This window comes from Pholis gunnellus (genome assembly GCF_910591455.1).
Source record: "Pholis gunnellus genome assembly, chromosome: 20".
NCBI classification, from domain to species: domain Eukaryota; kingdom Metazoa; phylum Chordata; class Actinopteri; order Perciformes; family Pholidae; genus Pholis; species Pholis gunnellus.
The window spans coordinates 3588568-3614244 of NC_136547.1; the positions used below are offsets into that span (position 1 = coordinate 3588568).

The 25677-nt window shown below is 40.6% G+C and overlaps 1 protein-coding gene across 1 annotated transcript in view; it reads right to left on the reverse strand.

Moving 5' to 3' along the window:
• Positions 1 to 309: 309 nt before the first annotated feature.
• LOC306712593 (vasoactive intestinal polypeptide receptor 2-like) overlaps positions 310 to 25677 on the reverse strand; it is a gene marked incomplete at its 3' end in the record, with an annotated part of 31448 nt that continues 6080 nt past the window's right edge. Inside the window, exons 2-13 of the mRNA XM_079181952.1 lie at positions 25556 to 25655; positions 23758 to 23865; positions 23111 to 23208; positions 10465 to 10562; positions 8949 to 9087; positions 8141 to 8291; positions 6345 to 6405; positions 4988 to 5057; positions 2260 to 2351; positions 1593 to 1731; positions 572 to 613; positions 310 to 483 (exon numbers count right to left, since the gene is read on the reverse strand). Of these exons, the coding sequence (XP_079038078.1) occupies positions 310 to 483; positions 572 to 613; positions 1593 to 1731; positions 2260 to 2351; positions 4988 to 5057; positions 6345 to 6405; positions 8141 to 8291; positions 8949 to 9087; positions 10465 to 10562; positions 23111 to 23208; positions 23758 to 23865; positions 25556 to 25655 (1272 nt within the window). The remainder of the gene's footprint in view (positions 484 to 571; positions 614 to 1592; positions 1732 to 2259; positions 2352 to 4987; positions 5058 to 6344; positions 6406 to 8140; positions 8292 to 8948; positions 9088 to 10464; positions 10563 to 23110; positions 23209 to 23757; positions 23866 to 25555; positions 25656 to 25677) is intronic.

The window sequence follows — 25677 nt, forward strand, 5'->3', positions numbered from 1 at the left end:
CAACTGAGACTATGGAAGTGTGTTGATTATTTTACTTCTTTATTTGCATATTTTTCAATAATGTTTAATCATGAAAGTAAACCTTAATATTAAATGAGTTGATGCAGATCTCTGTCCTGCATGATTTCAGCAGGCACTGTTTCATGTGTGTGACGGGAATTAATAAAATGCTGAAGACCAAATCTTCTGGAGGCGTACACGGTCCGACAAGAGGTCCTTCACGATACTTCTATAAAAAGGTGTCCTCGAGTAAGACTTTGAGCCTCCACTATCAGTTCTGAACGTCTCTATAACAACAGACCCCTCCAGTCAGAGCATGGTGGTCTCAGTCTGCAGGATGGACTGGGCTCGGGAGTTTCTGGGAAACTGAGCAGAGCTTTCGTTGCCGTTGCGGCTGACCGACATGGCGTGCAGCCTGTAGTCCCGCCCCACGTAACGCTTGAGAGATAAACTCCTCCACGTCCTCCTCAGCTCCATCTGGACCTTTTTTTTCACATAATACACCAACAAAGAGTTTAGTGTCTGTGAAGTGGAGAAATTAAAGTTGGGAAACCAGTGTGTGCAGACTCACCTCGCTGTTGAGGAAACAATAGAGGACCGCCACAATCAGACCCTGAAACACACACATACACAACTGTTACTGATTAGGCAGCATCTCTAACAACAGACTTATTTTAACGTACTCTTAATCTGTTATGTCTTATTCTATTATATTGAAATGATGTCTGATAGCATTGCACTGTGTTTATTGTTATGCACCAATCATAAAGCCAAATCCCTTGTATATGCAAATGTCCTTGGCAATAAACCGATTCCGATCATCATATAGTTTTGTAAGAAGAGTTAAAATCATAAAAATATGGCACGTACTGTTCCGACAAAAAGGCTTCTCACATGAAAGCAAAAAGGACTTAACTTAATGTTATTAGCTGCATATTTTAGGGATTTTTACCAACAAAACATTAACATTTGAGAAGAAATCTGCACTTTTAAATGTAATGATTGGGGTTAGGTGTGAAAACAAACCTTAATCGAATCTGAGACTACGTTCAACCGGCAAGCTTTAAGACTTTCAGGATGTAAAGAGCTACTTTTAACGACATCTTTCAGAGCGTCTCCACTTTTAGGAGTTGGCGTAAAAGCCTCATTAATTCCGATATGATTTATCTGCTTCAGGACCACATATGAAAGTGGACCAAAATCAGAACTGAAAAGATCAGCTTCAATGTGAGTTGTGTTGTTCACACTGAAACAGCTGAGTCACAAATGCACCAAAAAAAAAAGATATCAGGTTTTAAAAGAGACGAAGACACAAATTTAAACAAATCAAGTTTCAATAAACAGTGCCCAAGTCTTCCAAAATGTGTAAAAAATACTTCCGAATTTTTTTGCCAATCCATAAGGATAAAAGATTGTATTGTAGACAGAATGAGTTCTGAATTCAACCGCTTTAACATCCAACCAATCCATGGACAGGATTTTTTATCCATCTCAGCACAACAAATGATTCAAGACAAGTTGTTCATCTAAGAACGTGCACATCTGTTGTCTATTTATGTAGAATAAGTGGAACTCGTTGTATGTTCTGTTACCTGGAAGGATCCGAGGCCGAGTTCAAAGACGATCTTGATGTGCTTCATGTTTTTGTCGGCCGGCTCCATCAGGTAGACAAACACCACGTAGTTGATTCCAAACAGAGGGATCAGCAGGAGGGTGGACTTAGCCAGACGTCTAGAGAACACACACACACACACACACACACACACACACACACACACAACCGTGTTTCCAAATGCTTTGGTTATTGAATACATCTTTGTTTTTGTGCCAAATGTTTAATGTAAATTGCAGCATTTGGTTTCTCTCTCCTCAAAAAAATTGAGAAACTGTCTTCTTTCATTTTGAAATATAATAAACAAACAGTTTTTGTCTTTTCTCTGTAAGTTACCAGAAGCATCCTGCTCTTTGCTGATAGGAAGTTGTTTGTTAAACCACTGCAAACTAAACAGTGTTTTCTGGAAGCGCTAAATTAGATGAGACATAAAATTAGCATTTTTCATTGGAAATTGTTCATTTGGTCATATTTGATGGAAAACATGGAGGCAGAGTAAACTTCAAAATGAAGGTTTCCAAAGAGATGTCCAACTTTAGAAACACGTAGGACCTTAAATGCAGCAGCCCGACGGTTCATTATGTCTCCTTAAAGCCCTCTACAATGTATACATCTGATCAATAAAAGCACAGCGGTAACACATGGACCTGTATTGCGACTGCTCATTGCCTCCTACATCACTGCAGCGCAGTTTCTGCACCAGGATGCGGATGATGCTGATGAACAGGATGAAGTTGATCTTACATGAAAGAAATGGAGACAGAAACCTGTTGGTCAGTACAGTTTGTTCTTCAACACCAGAGAGATCAGAATCTGTGAAATTGACCAAGCAAACTAAAAATCCAGTCACATTCGACTCCACTACATCTCAGAAGGAAGTATTGAACTTTTTACTTCACTGCATTTAGTTGACAGCTTTTGTTGCTACGTACTTATTAGTTTAAATCATTTCTAACTATTTGTACACTAGTTTAAGTCATTCTTCATGCAAACATCTCAAACAGTTACTGGTTCCAGCTTCACTAATGTGAAGATTTGCTGCTGAAAATAATCAGCAGATGAATCCATATTGAAAATAATCAATAGTTAATAATTCAAAATGAGCTCCAGCTCAATCCACTCTGGCAGTAAGTAACATTTTCAATGCAGGACTTTTACTTGTAGTGGAGAGTTTTCACAGTGTGGTATTAGTACATTTACTGCAGTATCTACAGCACTGTGCATGACAGTGTCAACTGTGAACGACGCTTATAAGTGTTTTTTAACTTCTTTACATATAGATAAATGACTCATGCCCAGATGTACTCTTCATCAGTATTAGACTCACTCAGGTTTAGAATAAGTTCTACAGCAGAAATCAAAGGAGTTCAACTTTATTGTCGACAATAAATCAAGCAGCTCGTAGAAAATATGCTTCTCAAAACAGAGAAGTAAAGTTCAGGATGACAACATGTTGTGATTGATCATCTGCTTTCCAACATTTTTAGAAATAAACTGCCTGACTGAAGCTTCTCTGAAGCTTCTCTCTGGTTTTAAATGTTATCCCACGACTATGCAATGATGAGACTAGGGCTGCAACAACGAATCGATAAAATCGATAAAAATCGATTATCAAAAGAGTTGGCAACGAATTTCATTATCGATTCGTTGTGTCGCGCGATTATTACGCCACTCAATAAGTCGCGGAGATGTTTGAGTGTTCACAGCAGCTCGGAATAACGGAACAGGACTCCGGTTCTGTAGCTGACGCTGACCGACGTATAAACGTTGCCGTGACAACACCGGAAGTTGATTTACGCGAGTTGTATTTTTAGTTTATTTCTGCAATTATAATAATTACATTTGCTGCCATTTTGGGTACCTTGTGTTTAACTCGTAACCGTTTTGCCGTTGTTTTACTTATGATAGACGAGCTTTTGTTTTTGTAACGTGACCATTAAACCGGAAGTTAAGCGGAGCTCAGAAAGATGAGAAATGGCGGGAGAAAACAGCGAACTTTTTCTTCCCCGTGTTATTCTACTGCTGGTCTACCAGAACACGGTGACGTGTATTCAGTTCACTCATTAAAGTGCTGTTATACTTGTAGGTGATGAGAGACAGAGTATTTGTTTCTTTGTTGTTTGTACATGAAGCTGTTTTGTGTCTCTAGTTTTCCCGGTGTTTCCATGAGAGGACAATAATAAAAAGTGTACATCAGGAAGAAGCAATTCTTTTATGACCAGTGTGGCTACAGGTTCTATTTTGTGGGTTTTTCTCTGAACTGGGTCCATGATTAAGAGGGACGGCCGGGGGAACCTCACCCGGCCCGGACACGGAAAGGATTGACAGATTGATGCTCTTTCTGGATTCTGTGGGTGGTGGTGCATGGCCGTTCTTAGTCGGTGGAGCGATTTGTCTGGTTAATTCCATTAACGAACAAGACTCCGGCATGCTAACTAGTTATGTGGCCCCGTGCGGTCGGCGTCCAGCTTCTCAGAGGGACGAGTGGCGTTCAGCCGCACGAGATTGAGCAATAACAGGTCTGTGATGCCCTTAGATGTCCGGGGCTGCACGCGCGCCACACTGAGTGGATCAGCGTGTGTCTACCCTTCGCCGAGAGGCGTGGGTAACCCGCTGAACCCCACTCCTGATATTAGTCCATTTATTTTTTTAAATTATTACTTTAACAGCTCAGGGATGTTCGAGCAACCCGTTTGTGCACTTTCTGAAGATTTTTTGCACTGTGAATTTGTTGTTTTGTCAGTTCTGTTTTTGAAAAAAGGGTTAGAAACTAATGCTTTTTTTTTTTATCCGATCATCGATTAATCGAACAAATAATCGACAGATTAATCGATTATTAAAATAATCGTTAGTTGCAGCCCTAGATGAGACTGTTTATTAAAGTCTTTATTGGACAGTAGAAGCACGGGGATGTTATAATAAGTCAATAACAAATGTTCCCAGATGTTACTCTTTGAGTAATTGCAGCTGGAAGTGGCAGAGGAATATATCTATAAATAATAAAAATCCATCTACAAAGATTTTAAGGTTGAAACTGGAAATCTGACTGAAATAATCGTAAATAAGTGATTTTGTGGATGATACTGAATGTGCATTTTTGAAGGTCCCACATTGAAAAAAGTACTTTATTTATAAATTTGATGAATTTAACTTTTATTTACCAGGATAATACCATTGAGATCATGAATATTTATTACATAATTCAAGACAGCAGCATAAAGGTTTCACCACATGAAAACACAGACAACAGACATAAAAAAGAGCACAATATGTCCCCTTTAAATATATACTGTCCTGGCAGGAAATAAAAGTCATGACACAGAAAGTTACTGAACTGAACACCTCATCAGAATAAGATGTTGGTGCCAAACTCACAATGACAGACGCCATGATGGGCCAGTTCATCAGTCTGTTGGGGATCAGGTTCTCATTCATCTCCCAACACCTGGAAATAAGAACATTAGTCAGTATTAGTATTTTCATAAGCATAGACTCTTTAACTCTTTGTAAACAATGACGTTGTACATACGTTTTTAGTGGAAGTATGACGGAGCGTAACAGCTCGTCACTGTTTGGAAGGACTGTCAGTGAGTGGGTAGAATGTATAAGCAAGTGTCCCGATACAAACATGTATTTGGTGGAGAAACCTAGTGTGTAACGCTACACAACAGACATATTAGGAGCTACACGTCAATAGATGATCCAACTCTGTTCTCTGTGTTCATGTACAGAACGTCAAACACCATGAAGAGACCCAGAGGTTTGACTTTGTTCTGTTTTAAAATGGCCACTACAAACAGTTCAGTCATCACGTTTCATAGCTTGTAGCAATAGAGGCCGCCGGTGTTTCAGTTTAACCAGTGACCGTGTTAACTGGTGAATTTTAGCAGAATCTGTTTGTGGTGACTTATTGGATGTTCTAGATAATATACACAGGACTTTCACAAGGAAACCTACATGTTCTGTTGGTGGACTACCAAATCTAAAAACATACTCATCTGTGTTTATCTATGATAACCAGGCCATTCTGAAAAGTGGAGTCAAAGCTTCATATGTTAAAGCTGCAATCTCTCTAGTGTCCACCAGGGGGCGACTCCTCTGGTTGTATAGAAGTCTATGAGAAAATGACTCTACTTCTCTCTTGATTTATTACCTCAGTAAACATTGTAAACATGAGTTTATGGTCTCAATCTCTAGTTTCAAGTCTTCTTCAATACAGCATGAAGTTCATTTAGTAAATGATGGTCCATTTAGAGTCAAACAGACCATAAAGCAGGGGATGCTTTAGGGCGGGGCTACACAGTGATTGACAGGTCTCTAACAGAGACGTATACGGCGTCTCTACGTCACTCCTCAGTCCTAATATAGTAACTTTTGTTCATCGGTTGCATAAATCTAAGATGGCGACGGCAAATTCGCCGAACTCAAGGCTTCAAAACGTCAGTTCACAAACTAATGAGTGACGTTATGATGACTACGTCCACCATAAAGTTACTACGAGCAACCGCAGGCGCATTCAGCTGAGAGTCACCAGTTAACACCTGCTGCTCTGAAACAGTCGCGATCTGAATTCTGTGGAACAACCAGACATTCCGATTCTTTACAGTTTGAACATCTGACATCATCAAAGAAACAAATTTTTATTGTTAAACTAATTTCTCCTAATTAGATTTCACTACATTTTGTTGGTAATCTTGTTTATTAAAACGCCTCTCAGGACGTTCAGACTCACTGCGTGTCCTCCAGGTTTATCCGACATATGATCCACGCCACCATGAAAACAAAAGGGATTCCTGCGAGACGAGAAGAGAGAGGAGGAGTCTGTTTAGATTCTCAGTCTGCACATCCTCACGAGGTGCCACGCGAGAAATATGGCGTCTACACACACACACACACACACACACGTACATTAAACAGCTGGAGCTAAATGTTGATGCATTAGGGAGGAAGTGTTGGGTAAAGTGGTGACGGATGGTGGAAGGAGGTGTCGCATGGCAGCAGAACGGGTCTGAGTGAACACAGAGGAGCCAGGAGACTGTTTACCAGCCGACCTTTCATGAAATATACTGGCCTGTCCGTCCGTCTGTCTGTGTGTGTGTGATTTTGATTTTGCAAGAAACTTAAGTGCAGAAATGATGCAATAGTTTCTGTCTTCAGAGAACAAGTTTCAAGCTTACTTGCTTTTTTGCCGAGAGTTAGATGAGAAGGTCGGCACCACTCTACAGCTACAACTAGCAGCTGGTTAGCTTAGCTTAGCATAACGTTACAGAAGGAAACAGCTACATTTTTACACATTTGCATGGATTAAACAAAAACAATATTATGTGTTATTAGTGAGCTTTAGAGGTGTTGGTATGCAAATTTTGTTAATGTCAGACAGAGCCAGGCTAGCTGTTTAAATCCATTTCCTGTCTCTATGCTAAGCTAACAGCTGCTGACTATTACTTTATATTTACCGTACAGACACCAGAATGGTATCCATCTTCTCATTTAACTCTCTGCAAGAAAGTCAATATTTCCCAAAATGTTGAGCAACTATGTGTAGCTTTATTTTTTTGACTTGATTCTGACGTTGTTAAAATTGTTCTGATGCAGAATTCTTTTGTTTATAGAAGAAAAATCGGTGCAGTCTTCAGTGTGTAATGCTCGTTAGCGTGTTCATCTCCACACTTCAAACACATAAATCTGATTCCACTCAAGTGTTTTTCAGGTTGTTTTCACTCTCTATTAGAACTGAAATGATAAAATAGTAACAAAGAGGCGAGATTATCTTCTTCTTCCTCCTGTTTTGGTCAGCAAACAACAACATTCTGGAATACAGCCAACATCATTTTTCCTGCTACCATTCACAATTTCTACAAATAGTAGCTTTAATATTTACAGTATATATTGGAATTATAGAAAGGCAGCTAATATTCTTTAATTAATTCTTAAAGGCGCTCTATACAAAATTCAGAACATATTGTGTCCACACAGCTCTCAACATGGCGACGGCTGAGCTGGTGGCTAGCAGCTGACAGCGCTGACAGAGCTAACAGTGATTACCTGATGGGGAACCAGAGGGTTGGTGCTACTACGACGCCGTCGGCGTTATCATCTGTAACCGCCGTATTAAAACAGTGATGAACGCTCACGTGCACTAATTCTGTTCCATTTGAACTGGAAAGTTGGAATTTCTGAGTTCCCGGTTTGAAATCTGAACTGGAGAAAGTTAGACGAACCCCACCAATCCTGACCTCAAAAATCCAAGATGGCTGCCCCGTGCATCAACAGTACAAAAGCCGTTTATTAGCACTTCTGTCTTACTTTAAGACTTGTTACTTGTTATCTGAGTTTAGTGAAATAAGTCATATACACAGTACAATTTCTATCAGTGAACATGTTGCTACGGTGTTTGTATGCACAAAACACCGCCGTGATACGTTGCTATCAACTGGTTTTGCTGACCTGGATGGAGACAAACCACATTAGGTTTTCTGACCTCTTGTATTTTACATAGAGATAATACATGTTTCATGATATACGAACCCCAGCCGATGAGCAGGTACACGGAGAGGCGGGTGGAGTAGCTGTGGATGACGAGCAGCAGCATGTGCAGGTACAGACCCTCCACCAGCAGCCAGAAGAAGTTGGCCATGATGAAGTAGTTGAAGAACACCAGAATGGCCTTACAGCCCACCTTCAACAACACACGTAACAACAATTATAGGATGCAGAAATGAGTCATTATATAGATTAAATCCCCAGGAACCAATAATAAACCAGTACGACCTGTGCTGTAACACTAGTTCCATGAAAATGTTCATGAAAATAAACATGTTTCAGGAAGAACAACCTGTTGGAAACAATACCACAGGTGGAGTGGCAACTGAAACCTTAAAAATATAATTAAAGGGTCAGCTTTATTGTCATTTTACAAAACAGGATTGTGAGAAAAAGTATGAACACATATTCAAATATTATAAATTAAAATAAAAACAATGAAATAGGCAATTCAAATACAACAAAGTATATAAAAGTAGCAGTAAAGGAGGAAATAAGAAGAAAACTAAATTATATTTACAAGGAAGATATATATATATATATATATATATATATATATATATATATATATATATATATATATATATATATACACACATATATAAATACATATATAAATACATATATGCATGTGGTTTCTGTGCCAAAGAGGTCGACGTCTAAAATGCGCAAATTATTAGAAATAGACATATTCTAGTTTATTTAAAATAAATCACCACAGGCCAAAAAGTTTTGTGTGTGTGTGTGTGTGTGTGTGTGTGTGTGTGTGTGTGTGTGTGTGTGTGTGCGTTACCAGCGACGGCTGCGTGCTGCAGTCGGTGTTTTGGTCGTCGGAGAAGAGCAGCGTGTCTTTGGTCAGCACGGCGGCGGCTCGCAGCATGAAGGACAAAAACAAGTTCAGATGGATGTAGTTCCTCGTGCAGTGGAGCTTCCTGTATGTATATATAAATACACACATATATATATATATATATGTTTATATATCCATACATATACACACAGAGAGGGATGTTGAGGAGTGTGTTTACAGAGGGAGTCTAGAGTGAACCCAGTGAAGGATTCAGTCCAGTGAACAGCTGGAGTTCATCACACTCAGCTGTTATCACCTCTGTGTGTCAGGAAACACGTGTGTTTAAATATGCAGGTTTATATTATATATATATATATATATATATATATATATATATATATATATGTGGAGTAATCCTTAAACATCCTGCGCTAAAGGTTTCTTAAATATGAAGGTTAAGGTTTATGATATTATTCACATGCTCTTCTCTAAACTGTCATGAATGTTTATTCAAATCATTTTAATTCACCTGATTTATAGTAAACTAAATTAGACGTGTTGCAGTTATTATTCATGTCTTATGCATCAAAAAGCAGATGTTTAAATGACTTTGACACAGAACAACAGAATCGTTACCACTGGAAGCTTTATTGTTCTGTATATATAATCAATATTAAATAATAATAATAATGCAGAGCCCTGAACATTTAACACCTGTATTAATATTAAACTGGTTAAGTGGTTAACTGGTGTGGTGGTGTGACTGGTTAACTGGTTAAGTGGTTAACTGGTGTGGTGGTGTGACTGGTTAACTGGTTAAGTGGTTAACTGGTGTGGTGGTGTGACTGGTTAACTGGTTAAGTGGTTAACTGGTGTGGTGGTGTGACTGGTTAAGTGGTTAACTGGTGTGGTGGTGTGACTGGTTAACTGGTTAAGTGGTTAACTGGTGTGGTGGTGTGACTGGTTTACTGGTTAAGTGGTTAACTGGTGTGGTGGTGTGACTGGTTAACTGGTTAAGTGGTTAACTGGTGTGGTGGTGTGACTGGTTAACTGGTTAACTGGTGTGGTGGTGTGACTGGTTAACTGGTTAAGTGGTTAACTGGTGTGGTGGTGTGACTGGTTTACTGGTTAAGTGGTTAACTGGTGTGGTGGTGTGACTGGTTTACTGGTTAAGTGGTTAACTGGTGTGGTGGTGTGACTGGTTAACTGGTTAAGTGGTTAACTGGTGTGGTGGTGTGACTGGTTAACTGGTTAAGTGGTTAACTGGTGTGGTGGTGTGACTGGTTTACTGGTTAAGTGGTTAACTGGTGTGGTGGTGTGACTGGTTAAGTGGTTAACTGGTGTGACTGGTTAACTGGTTAAGTGGTTAACTGGTGTGGTGGTGTGACTGGTTAACTGGTTAAGTGGTTAACTGGTGTGGTGGTGTGACTGGTTAACTGGTTAAGTGGTTAACTGGTGTGGTGGTGTGACTGGTTAACTGGTTAAGTGGTTAACTGGTGTGGTGGTGTGACTGGTTTACCTGAACAAACAGATGATGATGGTGCTGGTGAGCAGAGTGATGAAGGACAGGCTGTGGCCCAGAGTGGACAGTATCTTCACCACCCTGTAGAAGACCAGCTGGACAAACACACCAACACACACAACTCACTCAACGAGCAAAATGTACAAACATACAATAATGATATAAAATACATTTTAATTAGAAGTATTCAGTAAGTAAAAATACAAAAGTATGAGCATCAAAATATACTTATAGTACCAAAAGTAAAAGTACTCATTATGCAGAATGTCCCATTTCAGAAAATAATAACATTGTTAATTATAACCCATAAAATAATGATATGGGTTATAATTAGTAATGCATCACTTTAATGTTGCAGCTGGTAAAGGTAACATTACAAATAAAATAAAGTAAAATGTTGAATTAAATTAAAATTAAAATGAACAGAGAAAAATAAAAAATAAAACAGATCAAAGAGAAACGATACATAAAGGAATAGAGAGATACACGAAGCAAGAAACATTAACAAAAGTTAATGGAATATACTGAGTAATATATCATCATTTATCAGCCGATTCATATTTCGTATTAATAAATAACCCTGCAACCTTTTTCAAACAAACGTAATGCAGTAAAAAGTAGAATATTTGCCTCTAAAGTGTAGTAGAATAGAAGTATAAAATACTCTTTCTGGTTGTGAAGACCATTAAAGCCACTAGAGGGCGCTGCTCTTTATTAATCTACATATTAAATAAAACAAACGTCTGCCTGAATAATTAGTATTCTCTGTGTGGAGAGACGCTTTCTTTGTACCTTATTACACAAAGAGGAGTTTAAATAAACTGTTTTAGACGTGTCTTTGTGTGTAAAAAAGACATCTTGGATAAGTCTGCAAGAAAGAAAACAAAAGGAGGTTTTAAACTCGGTTACTTTCAGGCTTGTTTTTAACAAAACAGCGACGAGTCTGGTGTTTAAAAGATGCACAAAGACGGTTTTAATCTGCACTCGTTGAGCTGCTGGAGCCTCGTGTGTCTTTTCACGGAGTGGACATGCCCTTTCACAATAAAAGCAGGGTCAGGAGAATACTCTGGTCCATTTCAAAACTGTATGTGTGTGTGAGTGTATATGTATGTGTGTGTGAGTGTGTGTGTGTGTCGGTGCCAGGCGTTCATCGCTCTCCCTCGTCATCTATAAACAACATTCCCCATGTCTGACACACCATCTGGCAATAAACCGGACACACACACACACACACACACACACACACACACACAATCAGTGTATACATTATGACATGCATGAGCACGTGCACTTTAACAAACACACATAAAAACACACCTGGTCTGACACCAACACAAACATCACATGAGCGTTAAATATTAACTTATTCATACTTTCACAAATGTCTAAACTTCTCACTTTGTAACAACGTACACATTGAGACACTTAAAGATTTCTGGAGACGTTGTCCTCTCCGTCTTTTCTTTCCATATTCATCCTTCACTCCTTTCCTCTTTCCTTTGTTTTAATGAGTCCATGTTTCCTTGCTCTTTTCTTTACCTTTGCTAATTATTTTTAAACTTTTCTTTCTGTCTTTTTTTTCTGAAGCTTTTTCATTTCATCATTTTTCACTTTTCATCTTTCTCTCAGTCTTTTGTTTCGTCTTTGTTTTCTTCTGGCAAGGTTTAAACAATTCTTTAAATTTGGGGATTTTCATTATTATTATTATTTAAGCTTTAAGCTTCATGCATATAAACCTGACAATTGTTACTTTTACATTTTTGTTCATTTCTTTACTTAAATCTCTTAAAAACAAGGTTTAAAATCTGTGATAATTCTCTAGAATATTCATCACTTAAGTTACAACAATGCAAACTAAAGTCTGACCTCATTAATCAGTTTAGAACTCTAATCTGCTGCTTCAGGTGTGTGTGTGTGTGTGTGTGTGTGTGTGTGTGTGTGTGTGTGTGTGTGTGTGTGTGTGTGTGTGTGTGGTTCAATCAGACGTCCACATGGCCACACAAACATAAACTGTAGTCATCTTTTAATTCAGACGTTGACAAATTCTGCACAGACAGAAAATAACGAAACTGTTTGGACATTTCTGACCCTCTAAGTAAGTATTTTTCCGTCGTACTACTTTTCAGTACTTACTCTAAATACACAAATATGTGAGGACACACAGGCCCGTCACAGCCTGGCATCAGAGTCTCATTCCTGAGTTTGATTCTCAGGCTGCGAGCCGATGACCTGCTGCAGCCACATTTCCTTCTATGTCCAAACGCGTCTCCATCCAGAACTACTCGCGGCTCGCTCGCCTCTTTCCGTCTTCCTCTCCGACGCCGGGGAGTTAAAGCCGCGCTGAACTTTAGGCTGAGCGGCTGACCGACTTCATCTTCATGCTCTCTCTTCATTCTGTGCTTTTTAAATCTCTGATATTTATTGTCGCAGCCATTTTGTTGCATAATGACAATAAAGTTCTTGATTCACTGAGTCAGCGCTAAAGATGTCCAATATTCTAAAAGAAAATATTGGTTGAAAAATAAATAAATGCACAATTGATATTGATAGTTTGGCTCAACTGACGGAAAGCACACACTGGTGTTATAGATGTGTACATAAGTTACAGCGCAGGTGAATGTTTTATATACAAAACGTGTTTAACCCTCTGAACGCTGTCTGTTGCTCCCGTCACGTGTTTCTCTCTGTGGTCTTGATTTTAACTACAAAATAAAAGTCCTGCTCGTCTAAACAGAACCATGATGACTAGAAGTAGAGAGAACTAGAACACGTCTTTAGTGCAGAACAACACAGTTATCATTTAAAAGAGAGAAACGTAAGTTGAATCTATTTGAAAATGTATTTTACGAAAATTGGAAAACACTAGAATCTAACAGCCTCCCCTCTCTCTCCTCTCCTCTCTCTCCTCTCCTCTCTCTCCTCTCTTTCCTCTCCTCTCTCTCCTCTCCTCTCCCTCCTCTCCTCTCTCTCCTCTCCTCTCTCTCCTCTCTTTCCTCTCCTGTCTCTCCTCTCCTCTCTCCTCTCCTCTCTCTCCTCTCTCTCCCTCCTCTCCTCTCCTCTCTCCTCTCCTCTCTCTCCTCTCTCTCCCTCCTCTCCTCTCCTCTCTCTCCCTCCTCTCTCCTCTCCTCTCTCTCCTCTCCTCTCTCTCCCTCCTCTCCTCTCCCTCCTCTCTCCTCTCCTCTCTCTCCTCCTTGTTCACTTCCTGAAGTTCAGTCAAAGTGTCTCCTCTCTTGTGGTCACATGACTGTTGGTCTCAGATGAATGAATCATGACTTCATAGTTTCACAACTTAATGTTTTTACACAATCATGTTAAAGTGAACTCTTTATTAGAGGAGACATTTATAATGAGAACATGAAGAATAAAATGTTTTGATGAAATATCACAATTTTAAACTTAGCTTCAGTTGCTTTTTCTGTCAGATGCGTTTGTCACACATGATGTGTTCAAGGACTGTTGGAAATGTGACGGTAATGATTTTGTACAGCTTGTGGCTGTGATGAACGGTGTCGTTTTGGGGATTGTTTAAAAAGAAAAAATGTTTTTCCATTTTGGGGTTGAAATATGTCAAAGTACACATTTCATGTATGAATAGTTTAGAGTCAAACAGTTAAATACCCGATTCATGTCACGATTAGGCTTTGCCTCTGTGTTCCGTGTGTCTTTGTGTTTCTCTACCCTCCTCACTCTACCTGTCAGTCACTCCCTCAGCCTATTCCCTTCACCTGCCTCTGATCAGTAATCAAGCACTTCCCCCTCATCAGCACAACTCCTCTCGCCTGTTCTTCCCCCTACATAAACTCCTGCCCCTCAGTCACTCCTTGCCAGATCCTTGTATTGTCTACCCGCCCGTCCTTTTCCCGTCTCCTAGGAGCAGCAGCGACCTCCAATCCCGGCCGTCGCCGTCTCCGAGGAGCAGCGACCTCCAGTCCCGGAGCCCGCTGATGAACGCCAGTGTTCCCAGTCCCGTCTGGCTCCCCCGAGCCCCAGTGTTCCCAGTCCCGTCCGGCTCCCCCGAGCCTCAGCCCCCGCTTCGGAAGCAAGTCCTGCAGTCCGGCCGACCACCCGAGATCCAGCCTCTAGAGCCCTGTTCCCCGTCTGATTTCCGGCCTCTCAATTCATGAATAAACTTCGATTTCCATAAAACTAAAGCTGACCAAACTTTTCTTTTTTTGTATTAATATTATTTTGTGTCTTCATGACTTGAAATAATTTAGTCTTTGGTGCCACAACAAGCAAACGAATCCCGTGTGCTGGATCGACTAGTTTGTACTAGTCAGTTTGGCTACTTGAGAAGTTTTTCTTTATCTTTTTTTTTTTTTAGCAACCACACCAGGTCCAAGTCCAGGTCCAGGTGGATTCTTGGCGGAGGTTTTGTTGCGTTAACAGAAGAGTGTGTTTGTGTTTAGCCTCCAGCAGATCATTTACGTTCTCGGCTCACACTGTTGCTTCTCTCACGTTTCTCAGTCAGCAGCTCTTTACAGTTTCACTTTCTGACCTCAAACATCAGCTTTCTTTCACAACATCTGAGCTTCATGCTGCGTATTAAAGGCCGTTTGCGTGAAGCTTTCTCTACTTCACCTGGACACCTTTTTAAGTCCATTCTTTGACATTGAAGACACAATAAAACAGCCTCACATGTGAGACCGGGAGACATTCAAGTTTGTTGACTTAAAGATCTGTTCCGTGTCGCGGCGAGAGGACAATCAGCTGTGAAGTGTGAGCATCTGTGTGAGTGCCGAGCGGTGACGTCTGGTCTCCGCTGAATGTTTTCCAGACGGAAAACCTCCGTCTCTTCAAACAGGAAACAAATAGAAGCTTCACTGAGAGTCAAAGAGCGGGAATCCCACACCTGAGGGGCTCTGGAGAGGATCACAACCCAGCTGTGTGTGTGTGTGTGCTGTTACAATTCACCTCTTTGTTTTGCTGTTTTCTGTCACACTGCTCAGATGTGTGATTTATTAGTTTCTGTTGAAATACTTTGGGTTCATTTGGGTTAAAATAATATAATTAATGTTACTAAAGTTACGAGATGAATTCATTTAACTTCTTGTTTCACACGAGGAACGAACATCGGTCTGCCGGAGGAAAGATCTCCGTTCGCTGGATGATTGTATTATAACGTTTTTTTGAGGATGGATTAAATTGATTATGTAAGTTCGGCATATATAAGCATTTTGTTTCTGTACACTTATTGATTTGTGTGTGACGGTTGATTAACATACGTGGCATGAACTGAGTGTGGACACAATAACGGTCCCGGATATTCTCCTAAACCCAGTGGCGGGCCGTCAGGGCCTGCAAAGCCTTCTCTGCTGGCCTAAACAGACTCACAAAGTTATAGCTATTTTATAATTTAATATTTTTTCTTAAATACATTTAATTTTTTCTTATATGTATTATAATTTATAAAAATATTTTTCCCATTATCTTATTTTCTCATTGCACAGCTACTGTGCTCCTCAGTTGCTCTGCTTCCAGTGCAGCTTGTTTTAAGTAGAGCTTTTATCCAATCAGATTTCACCTCTGTGTCTCTAGTAAGAAGAGAGGCCCCAGCCTGCAGACTCACCAGTGCCTCCATGTGCAGTTTAAATTGAATGGGGACGATATTGTTGATTCAACCAATCAGATCTTTAGGTTGAGATTCATGGACGCACCAGAGCGGTTTGCAGGCCTAGTGTTACGTCAGCATTACTGCAGCTCAGAGTCCAGATGCCTCTCTGCCAGCAAGGTGCAGAGTGTGCTGTGATTGGTCAGTGGGCGGGCACGTGACTATGTGCCCGCGAAACATGATTGCTAGCAGAGCTTTGTAGCAGACAGAGTTCAAGTGGAAATATATGAAAGACATTTTACCTAGCTTTGTTTTTTTAATATGAAATGGCGGAAGGAGGAGAAACTGATTTAGTGGCGGAGTTACTGGGAACGCTTTTCTCAAGAAGGACATTTCTGAACAAACTGGACATAGTAAGAAACGACCCCACAGCTAACAGCCCTGACCAGCCAGGAAAAGGATTTGTATGCAGCGTCGGAGAAGCGTTGCACATGTTATGGCTGTGAATGTGTTTCATTTTAACTGAGCGTCGGTACTTTTGGAGAGACTCGAGTGGATCTACAACTCAACGACCACGTTCGCAGGGAAACAGCTCCAAAACCGCGGCCCGCCCTTCACCGGTCCACGGCCGAAGACGACCACCCCGCCGCCGACGACCGAAATACAACTGTGGAGGCTCGATGAATGGAGGACTTCTTACTGGAACTGATGTACTGGGATTAAACTCTTTGTCAACAAAGAAAGGAGGATAGACAGCATTTGGTAAGTGAACTTCGTTTGTCTACCGCTACTGTTCATTTGTCTATCGTGGCGTTTTTATGAATAATATTTGAATGGCTCGTGCTCGTGTGGTGGAATGCGTGGATCCGCTGCAGGTCTGCTGGATTGATTTGTTGCTTTGTTGTCATATGAATATATGCGACTGCTCTTGTGAGCTTGTCATTGTGTTACATTGATTTGGACTGTATTGTCCCTTAATGACGCAGCGTCCCGTCATGCTCGTATTCATGTATCTACACTCTGCATTTCGTGTTTTGTATGATAGGTGTTGAACTTCATGTAACATTTTATTTCATTTGTCAAATGTTGCAGTGTTATGTGAATATGCGGCTTTTACACGAAACAAATAATAACCCGTAGCTGTGACGTCATAATGAGGTTATTAGAAGTGTAGAACAGCACTGAAGGCCCAGGTATAAAATCCACGGCCCGCCACTGCCTAAACCTGGATGTTACCTGCTTGTTTGAAGCGCCTTATAAATCGAAGGGTCCTGGAATGCAGCCGTGACGAGAAGCAATAACTGAGCAGGTCAGAAGGTTTAAGCTCCAGCCTCCGGTTAAAACACACACCGTTACACAGGGTTAAAAGAAATATTCTGCTCCACGATCCTCTGAAGAAGGGAGATAAATTCCTCCACTTTACCTTCAGACGAGATTAGAGGGCAGAGAGCGCCAAGACCAGGAGCTGAACCCACAACTCATCCGAGAGCTTAAGCCGGCGTCTCGCCACAACAACACGCTGTGTTCAAGTCTTTGAACGCCCCGCTGTCCTCCAGTGGTGTTCAGAGCCTTTATTTAAAGTTACTGTGAGGAACCAGTCTCAGTGTCTTACATCTTCTAAACTGGGTTTTAGATGATCTAAACTGGGTATTTGGTGGTTTTAAGGGTTTTTTGACTAAACTGGGTACTTGGTGGTCTAAACTGGTTATTTGGAGCTTAAACTTTGTTTTGGATAATCTAAATTTGGCTTTAGTTGTCTAAACTAGGTGTGTGAACCAAAATAGTGTTTGTGATAACCCAAACGATGGTCAGAACTAGGGGGTTGGTTATTGGTTTTGCGATAGCCTGAACTGGATTTTGATTGTCTAAACTTGGTCTTTACTTTGCATCTTCTTTTTAAAGATGTCCAACCAGCAGAAATAAAAACCTCTGAACACCTTAAAGCTTGAACAAATAAAAAGACTAAAAACATCTTATTGACTTTAACTAGAAGTAGATCTTCTTTGTCATTGAGGTGAACTGGCCCTGAAGCTGCAGAACTAACAGGAACACGAGGATGAAGGACACTTTTCACGGTGGTCTGAAGAGAGAAAGAGGAGCCGAGCGATCGGACATCCGTAGGGCTGCAACTAACGATTATTTTAATAATCGATTAATCTGTCGATTATTTGTTCGATTAATCGATGAATCGGATAAAAAAACTACAAACTAAAAAGCATTAATTTCCAACCCTTTATTCAAAAACAGAACTCACAGTGCAAAGAATCTTCAGAAAGTGCACAAACAGGTTGCTCGAACATCCCTGAGCTGTGAAAGTAATAATTTAAAAAAATAAATAGACTAATATCAGGAGTGGGGTTCAGCGGGTTACCCACGCCTCTCGGCGAAGGGTAGACACACGCTGATCCACTCAGTGTGGCGCGCGTGCAGCCCCGGACATCTCAGGGCATCACAGACCTGTTAATGCTCAATCTCGTGTGGCTGAACGCCACTTGTCCCTCTAAGAAGTTGAACGCTGACCGCACGGGGCCACATAACTAGTTAGCATGCCGGAGTCTCGTTCGTTATCGGAATTAACCAGACAAATCGCTCCACCGACTAAGAACGGCCATGCACCACCACCCACAGAATGGAGAAAGAGCATCAATCTGTCAATCCTTTCCGTGTCCGGGCCGGGTGAGTTTTCCCCCGGCCATCCCTCTTAATTATGGACCCAGTTCAGAGAAAAACCCACAAAATAGAACCGGAGTCCTATTCCATTATTCCTAGCTGAGTTATACAGGCGACTGGGCCTGCTGTGAACACTCAAACATCTCTGCCACTTATTGGGTGACCAGGGACGTGCGGTCAGGTGAGGCAGGGGAGGCAGAGCCTCCTTTTTATAGTCAAAATCTCTGAATGTGCTCATGTCCTGTTCAAACAGAGAGGAGACACGCGAGGTGAGGCAGCGACGAGCTGTGCCTCACCTCAGATTGCGCAATCCCTAACAAACTGGGTTAAGCGTGTGCCTTTTGCTTTCTCATTGTTTGTCACCACTGTAATATTTGTAGACACTTGTATTATAAGTCCTTTCTTTCCATAGAATAGGTCATGTATTGTATTTCTCGTGTGTGTAGAACAGGGGTGGCCAACCAGTCAGAGACCAAGAGCCACATTTTTTACTGTGTTACCGCAAAGAGCCACATCATACACATGGGCACACATGAACATCACCCTATCCCTTCCTCACACACACACATACCTTTGCTCAGCCAGATTTATTGTAAATGTCACACACCAATATGATAATGACAGAAATGGACTCCTAAGACCACAGGCCAGTCATTTTCAACAATGAACATTGTGTACACTGTCTCACACTGTCACGATTAGGCTTTGCCTCTGTGTTCTGTGTTTGTCTACCCTCCTCACTCTACCTGTCAGTCACTCCCTCAGCTTATTCCCTTCACCTGCCTCTGATCACTAATCAAGCACTTCCCCCTCATCAGCACAACTCCTCTCACCTGTTCTTCCCCCTACATAAACTCCTGCCCCTCAGTCATTCCTTGCCAGATTCTTGCAATGTCTACCCGCCTGTTCGGCTTGTCGTGTTACTGGTTTCCCTCCCTGTCTGCCTGCCCTGTTTTCCGTCCTGCTGGATTTCCTCCCCTCTTCCCTTGTCTCTTCCGTGGATGCCCCATTGTGCCTGTAAGTCTGCTGTTATATTTGAATTGTTCATTAAAACACCTTCTACACGCTACTCTGCCTGGTCTGCGCTTGAGTCCTCCACCATGCCCCGTGACACACACAGACAAACTCTCAGTTCAACTAAGTCCACAAACAAAAATATAATAATTTACAATAGTGTTTTTCTTTTACTATGCATGTTACTTAGTGGGACTTCTGGCATTCCTTGCCTTGAACAATCCTCTTCAAATCTGGCTTGTATTCCGTTGTTGCCACTCGAAGCAATTCTTTCCCATGGGTGTCAGTCAGAACAGATCGATGCTTTGATTTCACGTGTTTCACGGTAGAAAACACAGAATCGCAGACGTATGTTGACCCAAACATTGACAGTATCTTAAGCGCAGCCCGTTTGACATTGGGGTATTTTTTCATTGGCACACTTTTCCAGAACTCAATGGTCCCGTCCCTTAAAGCAGGTTTGAGTTGGTCCTCCTCACAAAGATCGATCATCTCCAACTCAGCCGCATCCTCATCTGTGACTAGCGGGGCTTTCAAACAGTCCGTCTCGGCGTTAAATGGGTCGACGAGGAACGTAATCTGTGGCCGCACATGCGCGTTTGACGAAAATACCGTATTTAACTCAAGCGAAGCGAACACGAACATTAAAAAAACACAAATACAAACTTCGATATGAACGTAAGAGCCGCATGAAACCGGGCAAAGAGCCGCATGCGGCTCGCGAGCCGCGGGTTGGCCACCCCTGGTGTAGAACATATTCAGTCTTGCTGATCTGACAGAAACCGCAGTGAAGAAGCACAGAGGGGAGCAAACAGTACCTCTGCCTCACTGAAGGGGGCGCGCGAGAGCCCACGGGTCGGGTTCATGCTTGTAGTGCCGTTACTCTTCTTCTACACTTCTCTTCTTCTTCTATTTTGCTTGAAAATATTGAAGATTAAATATCTAAGCTTTAACAATTCTAAAAAAACAGGGAAATATGACCAAATCAACAGCAATTCAACCTGTTTGTTGTTCTCTTTATAAATCCGTGGTTGTTACACAGATTTTCGCGGGTGGCGCCCGCGAGCGCTCCGCTTCTGAAACAGGTTGGTGGGGCAGGTCGCAGATCGCGGAGCAGACGCTCCCGGTGCAATCAAATATGTACCTTACCAATGTGTGTAAAGAATGCTGATATGAAATATGAAAAACAACCAGTAGTCAATGTGCAAGTTGCCAATTGAATGGTGATTCAAGCTGCTCTATATTGGGTTCATATATTTGTAAATCTGACTCTGAAATAGTCAGTGCCTCACTAGCCACTAGTGACTAACCTCACTGCACGTCACTGAGTGGCGTAATAATCGCGCGACACAACGAATCGATAATGAAATTCGTTGCCAACACTTTTAATAATCGATTTTTATCGATTTTATCGATTCGTTGTTGCAGCCCTAGACATCCGTCAGCCAAATAAAACTCTCCTCACATCTGACCTTCCTCTTGGTTTATCTCTGTCAGAGCGTCGTCTTTGAACAGATAAACACACAGAAGCCGATATGGAATCAGACCTTTTGCTCCACCACAGCGCTGAAACTTTAATCTGATCATCAGAGCGACTAAACACTCAGTATATGCTGCGTCCACGAGCTGCTTTCAGCTTAATCAAGAGTCTGTTTGAATTTGGTCATTTCTAAAGTATTTACGTGTTTTTTTAAGTAGTTTAATTACAAAGCGAATGTATTTTGTCAAACGTAAATCTGATGATTCTTTTGTTTTTTTGGGACGTGATTCTTTTGCTTGTTCTTTTCATCAATCGGTTGCTTCACCTTTTCACATCTGCAGTAAAAGTCTCAGTTTTAAAGGACAGGTTCACGTTTGTTTGTTAAATCTGTCTTGAAACTATAGTCTGGTGCCCATTTATGTATTTAAAAAGTTAACATCTTTTGTCAAATCAAGTGGATATCTCCCAAAGTTAGTCTTTTTAGTACCAAATTCCCTTTACAGCAATAAAAACCTGTTTTAAACTGGGTCTAAACTGGGTATTTGATGATCTAAACTGGTTATTTGATGATCTAAACTGGGTATTTGATGATCTAAACTGGTTATTTGATGATCTAAACTGGTTATTTGATGATCTAAACTGGTTATTTGATGATCTAAACTGGGTATTTGATGATCTAAACTGGGTATTTGATGATCTAAACTGGTTATTTGATGATCTAAACTGGTTATTTGATGATCTAAACTGGGTATTTGATGATCTAAACTGGTTATTTGATGATCTAAACTGGTTATTTGATGATCTAAACTGGGTATTTGATGATCTAAACTGGTTATTTGATGATCTAAACTGGGTATTTGATGATCTAAACTGGTTATTTGATGATCTAAACTGGGTATTTGATGATCTAAACTGGTTATTTGGTGATCTAAACTGGTTATTTGGTGATCTAAACTGGTTATTTGATGATCTAAACTGGGTATTTGATGATCTAAACTGGTTAGTTGGTGGTCTACACTGGTTATTTGATGATCTAAACTGGGTATTTGATGATCTAAACTGGTTAGTTGGTGGTCTACACTGGTTATTTGATGATCTAAACTGGTGATTTGATGATCTAAACTGGTTATTTGGTGATCTTAAGGGTGTTTTAGGTGGTACAACATATCCTTTAAGCATCATTTGGTGGGATGAGATCTGGTTTTGGGACTTTGAGATCTTTTTACATTGTAAGCAAAACTAGAAAATGCATTCTCTGCAGAAAATGTCTCTCTTTCACTTACATTGCAAAGAAGAACTCACTGAAACTAGTCTGTGGTTTGCATTTCAGACGATGAATAAACTGTCTCTGTGGTTGTTTTGCTGCCTGTTGTTGAACGAAGCATTCAAAGTCGGTCAAACCAGAGATACGATCCTCTGATGTGTCGATCTCACAGACTGAATATAAAGTCGAGCTGCGTGACACTTCACACGTTGAAACCTGACCACAGCGTTTCTTAAGACTCTTTTAACAGAGTTGCTAACACTGGGTTTATAATCATCTAACTGGATTTGTAAGGGTCTAATCTGTGTTTTTGAAGTCCAAAACTTATTTCTTTGGTGGTCTTAAGTGGTCTAAACTGGGGTTATGTTGGTCTTAAGTAGGTAGTTAGTAGTCTTAAGTTACTATTTGGTGGTCTAAACCAGGTATTTGGTGGTTGTAAGTGGGTATTTGATGGACTTAAGGGGGTTTTGGGTGGTCTATACTGGATATTTGATGGTCTTAATTATGTTTTGGGTGGTCTATACTGGATATTTGATGGTCTTAATTATGTTTTGGGTGGTCTAAACTGGGACTTTGAGTTAATTTAAGGCAGCTCCCTCTAACTTTCTCTGCTTGTATCTGGACTCACACGGCACAAACAACGTCACAGAGAAAGTGAACAGACCTCGTTGGGTTCATCCGTGTTGTTGGACCAGCAGGCGACGGTGATGGGGGGGTAGACGTCAGACCAGCCTCTCTCTGTACAGTTCCTGCTGAGGTTACCTGAGACACAAAGAGTTTTATTTTTACACCATGAAACAATTAATCGTCTTTTATGTCTCTTTTTTTAAGTCTTTATAAGTGTATTATAAATGTTTTTATATAAACGTAGTTTTCTATTTGTGTGTATTTGTAGTCTACTTGTGTCTTTTGTAGTGTTTGGTGTCTCTTTGTAGTTGTTATGTTCTCTTTGTAGTATTTTAGTGTCTCTTAAAGTTGTTTTGTGTCTCTTTGTAGTTTTGTGTCTCTTTTCTGGTTGGTTGGTTTCTCTCTAAATTACATTTTGTAGGTGAAGAACAGGGGGGCCTCCGACACTTTGGGCCCCTGGACCTGTACCCAGTGGACCCGCTCAGTAATCCACCCATTGTGGTTATTATTGTAACCATGATGATGAAGGATGAAGGTCCCCTAACTTTAACAAAAGAGTTACATTCTTTAGGCTTCCTGATCTTCCCACTTCAAGACACTTTTTATTCCCTGACATTATATATATTCATATAGATTCATATATATGAATATTAACCTCAGATATGATGATGACAGCCGACTCACCGTTTTTCCCAAACAGACGCAGGAAGGAGGAGGGGCAGGGGAGAGTCATCACCTTGCCGACCGCCGCCTTCTGCCAACACGAGACATTGTCCCACTCGCCGTGACATCCTGGACACACACACACACACATACACACACACACACACACACACATTAAAAGGGTTAAATTACACTCACGACTTCCTGTTCGTCTGAGCTAATTGTTTCATAAATCAACACAAAAGCGTCTCTGGATCCTCTGAATTTCAGACATTTGGCTCCGCTGCACATTGTGAAATCATTAATGTATCACTTTACTCACTTAGTATTCATAGTAAGAATGAATTTAATAATACACTAAGAGGTATAACAACTAAATTCCTTTTTTAAATAACCAAAGTGCAGCTCTAAATGTTGTTTATGCCACTTAATATTTTAATAACTTCATTCAAGTTGCATTTAAGCAATTTATCCCCAATTTCTTGGAAATTAAGTCAAATTTTGTGCATCAAATTTTAATATTTGACGAGCGATTAAATCAATTTAAACTTCTTGGATTTAAGGGTTTTGCATTTGCACCTACAAGACATTTTGACACAATATTTTTCATTCTGCTTCATCGTTTTGGTTAAAACTGCTAAAAGGAATTTAAGAAGTACTTTTGTAAACTTGAATTTTCTTACAGTTCTTTGGTTCTTATTTTTTTCTCCTCAAAGAAAAGATTTAAATAATCTGCACTCGTGTCGGCTGTTAATTTGTTAATATTTGTGCGTCTTATAAATAACTATGAATTAATCTGTAGTTATGAGGATCGGTGGTGGAAGAAGTACTCAAGTATTAGTGGTAATACCACAGTGTACAAATACTCTGTTACAAGTCCTGCAAATCTAAATATTAGTAATTCAGGCATAAAGAAATAAAAAGTACTCTTTATGCTGAATAATATTTATTATATTAGTGGATTATAGTTATTGATGCATTCATGTGTTCATCACTTTAATGCTGCAGCTGGTAATGACTTTATATACTGCTGCATAGCTTAATCTACAATAATGTGTCAGAAGTTATTAGATAATTCATGTATTTCTTAAATAATCTGAAAAGTAACGACAGCTGTCCGGTAAATGTGAACAAAGTTTATCTACGTCTGAGATGTAGGAGAGTCAAAGTCTAACGCATCAACAGCTGCTTCATGAAACCAAAAGATTTGATCTCGAACTCTGGTGCATCACGAACCGGAGCGGATGACATCTGATGAGAATATCTGATGATGGTTTGACCTTTAACTCACACACACACACACACAGACAGTCACACACACACACACACACACACACACACACACCGCTCATTTATTATCACTGTGGTGAAACACCGAAACACACATGACCTTTTAGGAAAGTAAAGCTATGCATGTACTGCATCTCTGTGTGTGTGTGTGTGTGTGTGTGTGTGTGTGCGCGTGCACTTCCTCTTTACTCTGGAGTATTTGGCCTGAGAGGTAAATATTTGATTGATAGCGAGTGTGTTGCAACACAGAATGAAACAGCTTCCAGACACACCCTCCTCTTCACATAGCTGACCTCAGTCAACACACACACACACACACACACACACACACTACAACACTGACATTTGTGCGTGTGTGTTTTACAGTAATTTTTTTGAGATTTTGTTCCTGCAGATGCCAAAACTGTTAGTCACCATAAAACTGTGTGTTCTGCATTTATATCACTTTAGAGCTGATGGGGATTTCCAAACAATTCCTTCTGTGTGTGTGTGTGTGTGTGTGTGTGTGTGTGTGTGTGTGTGTGTATACCTGTGCTAGCGGCCGTCTGCTGCTGCAGCAGCGTGTGACACTCTCTCCTGGCTCTCTGCATCTCCCACTGGAACTGGCAGTGAGGAAACTTTCCATTAACCTGTCGGGACGAGAGGAAATAA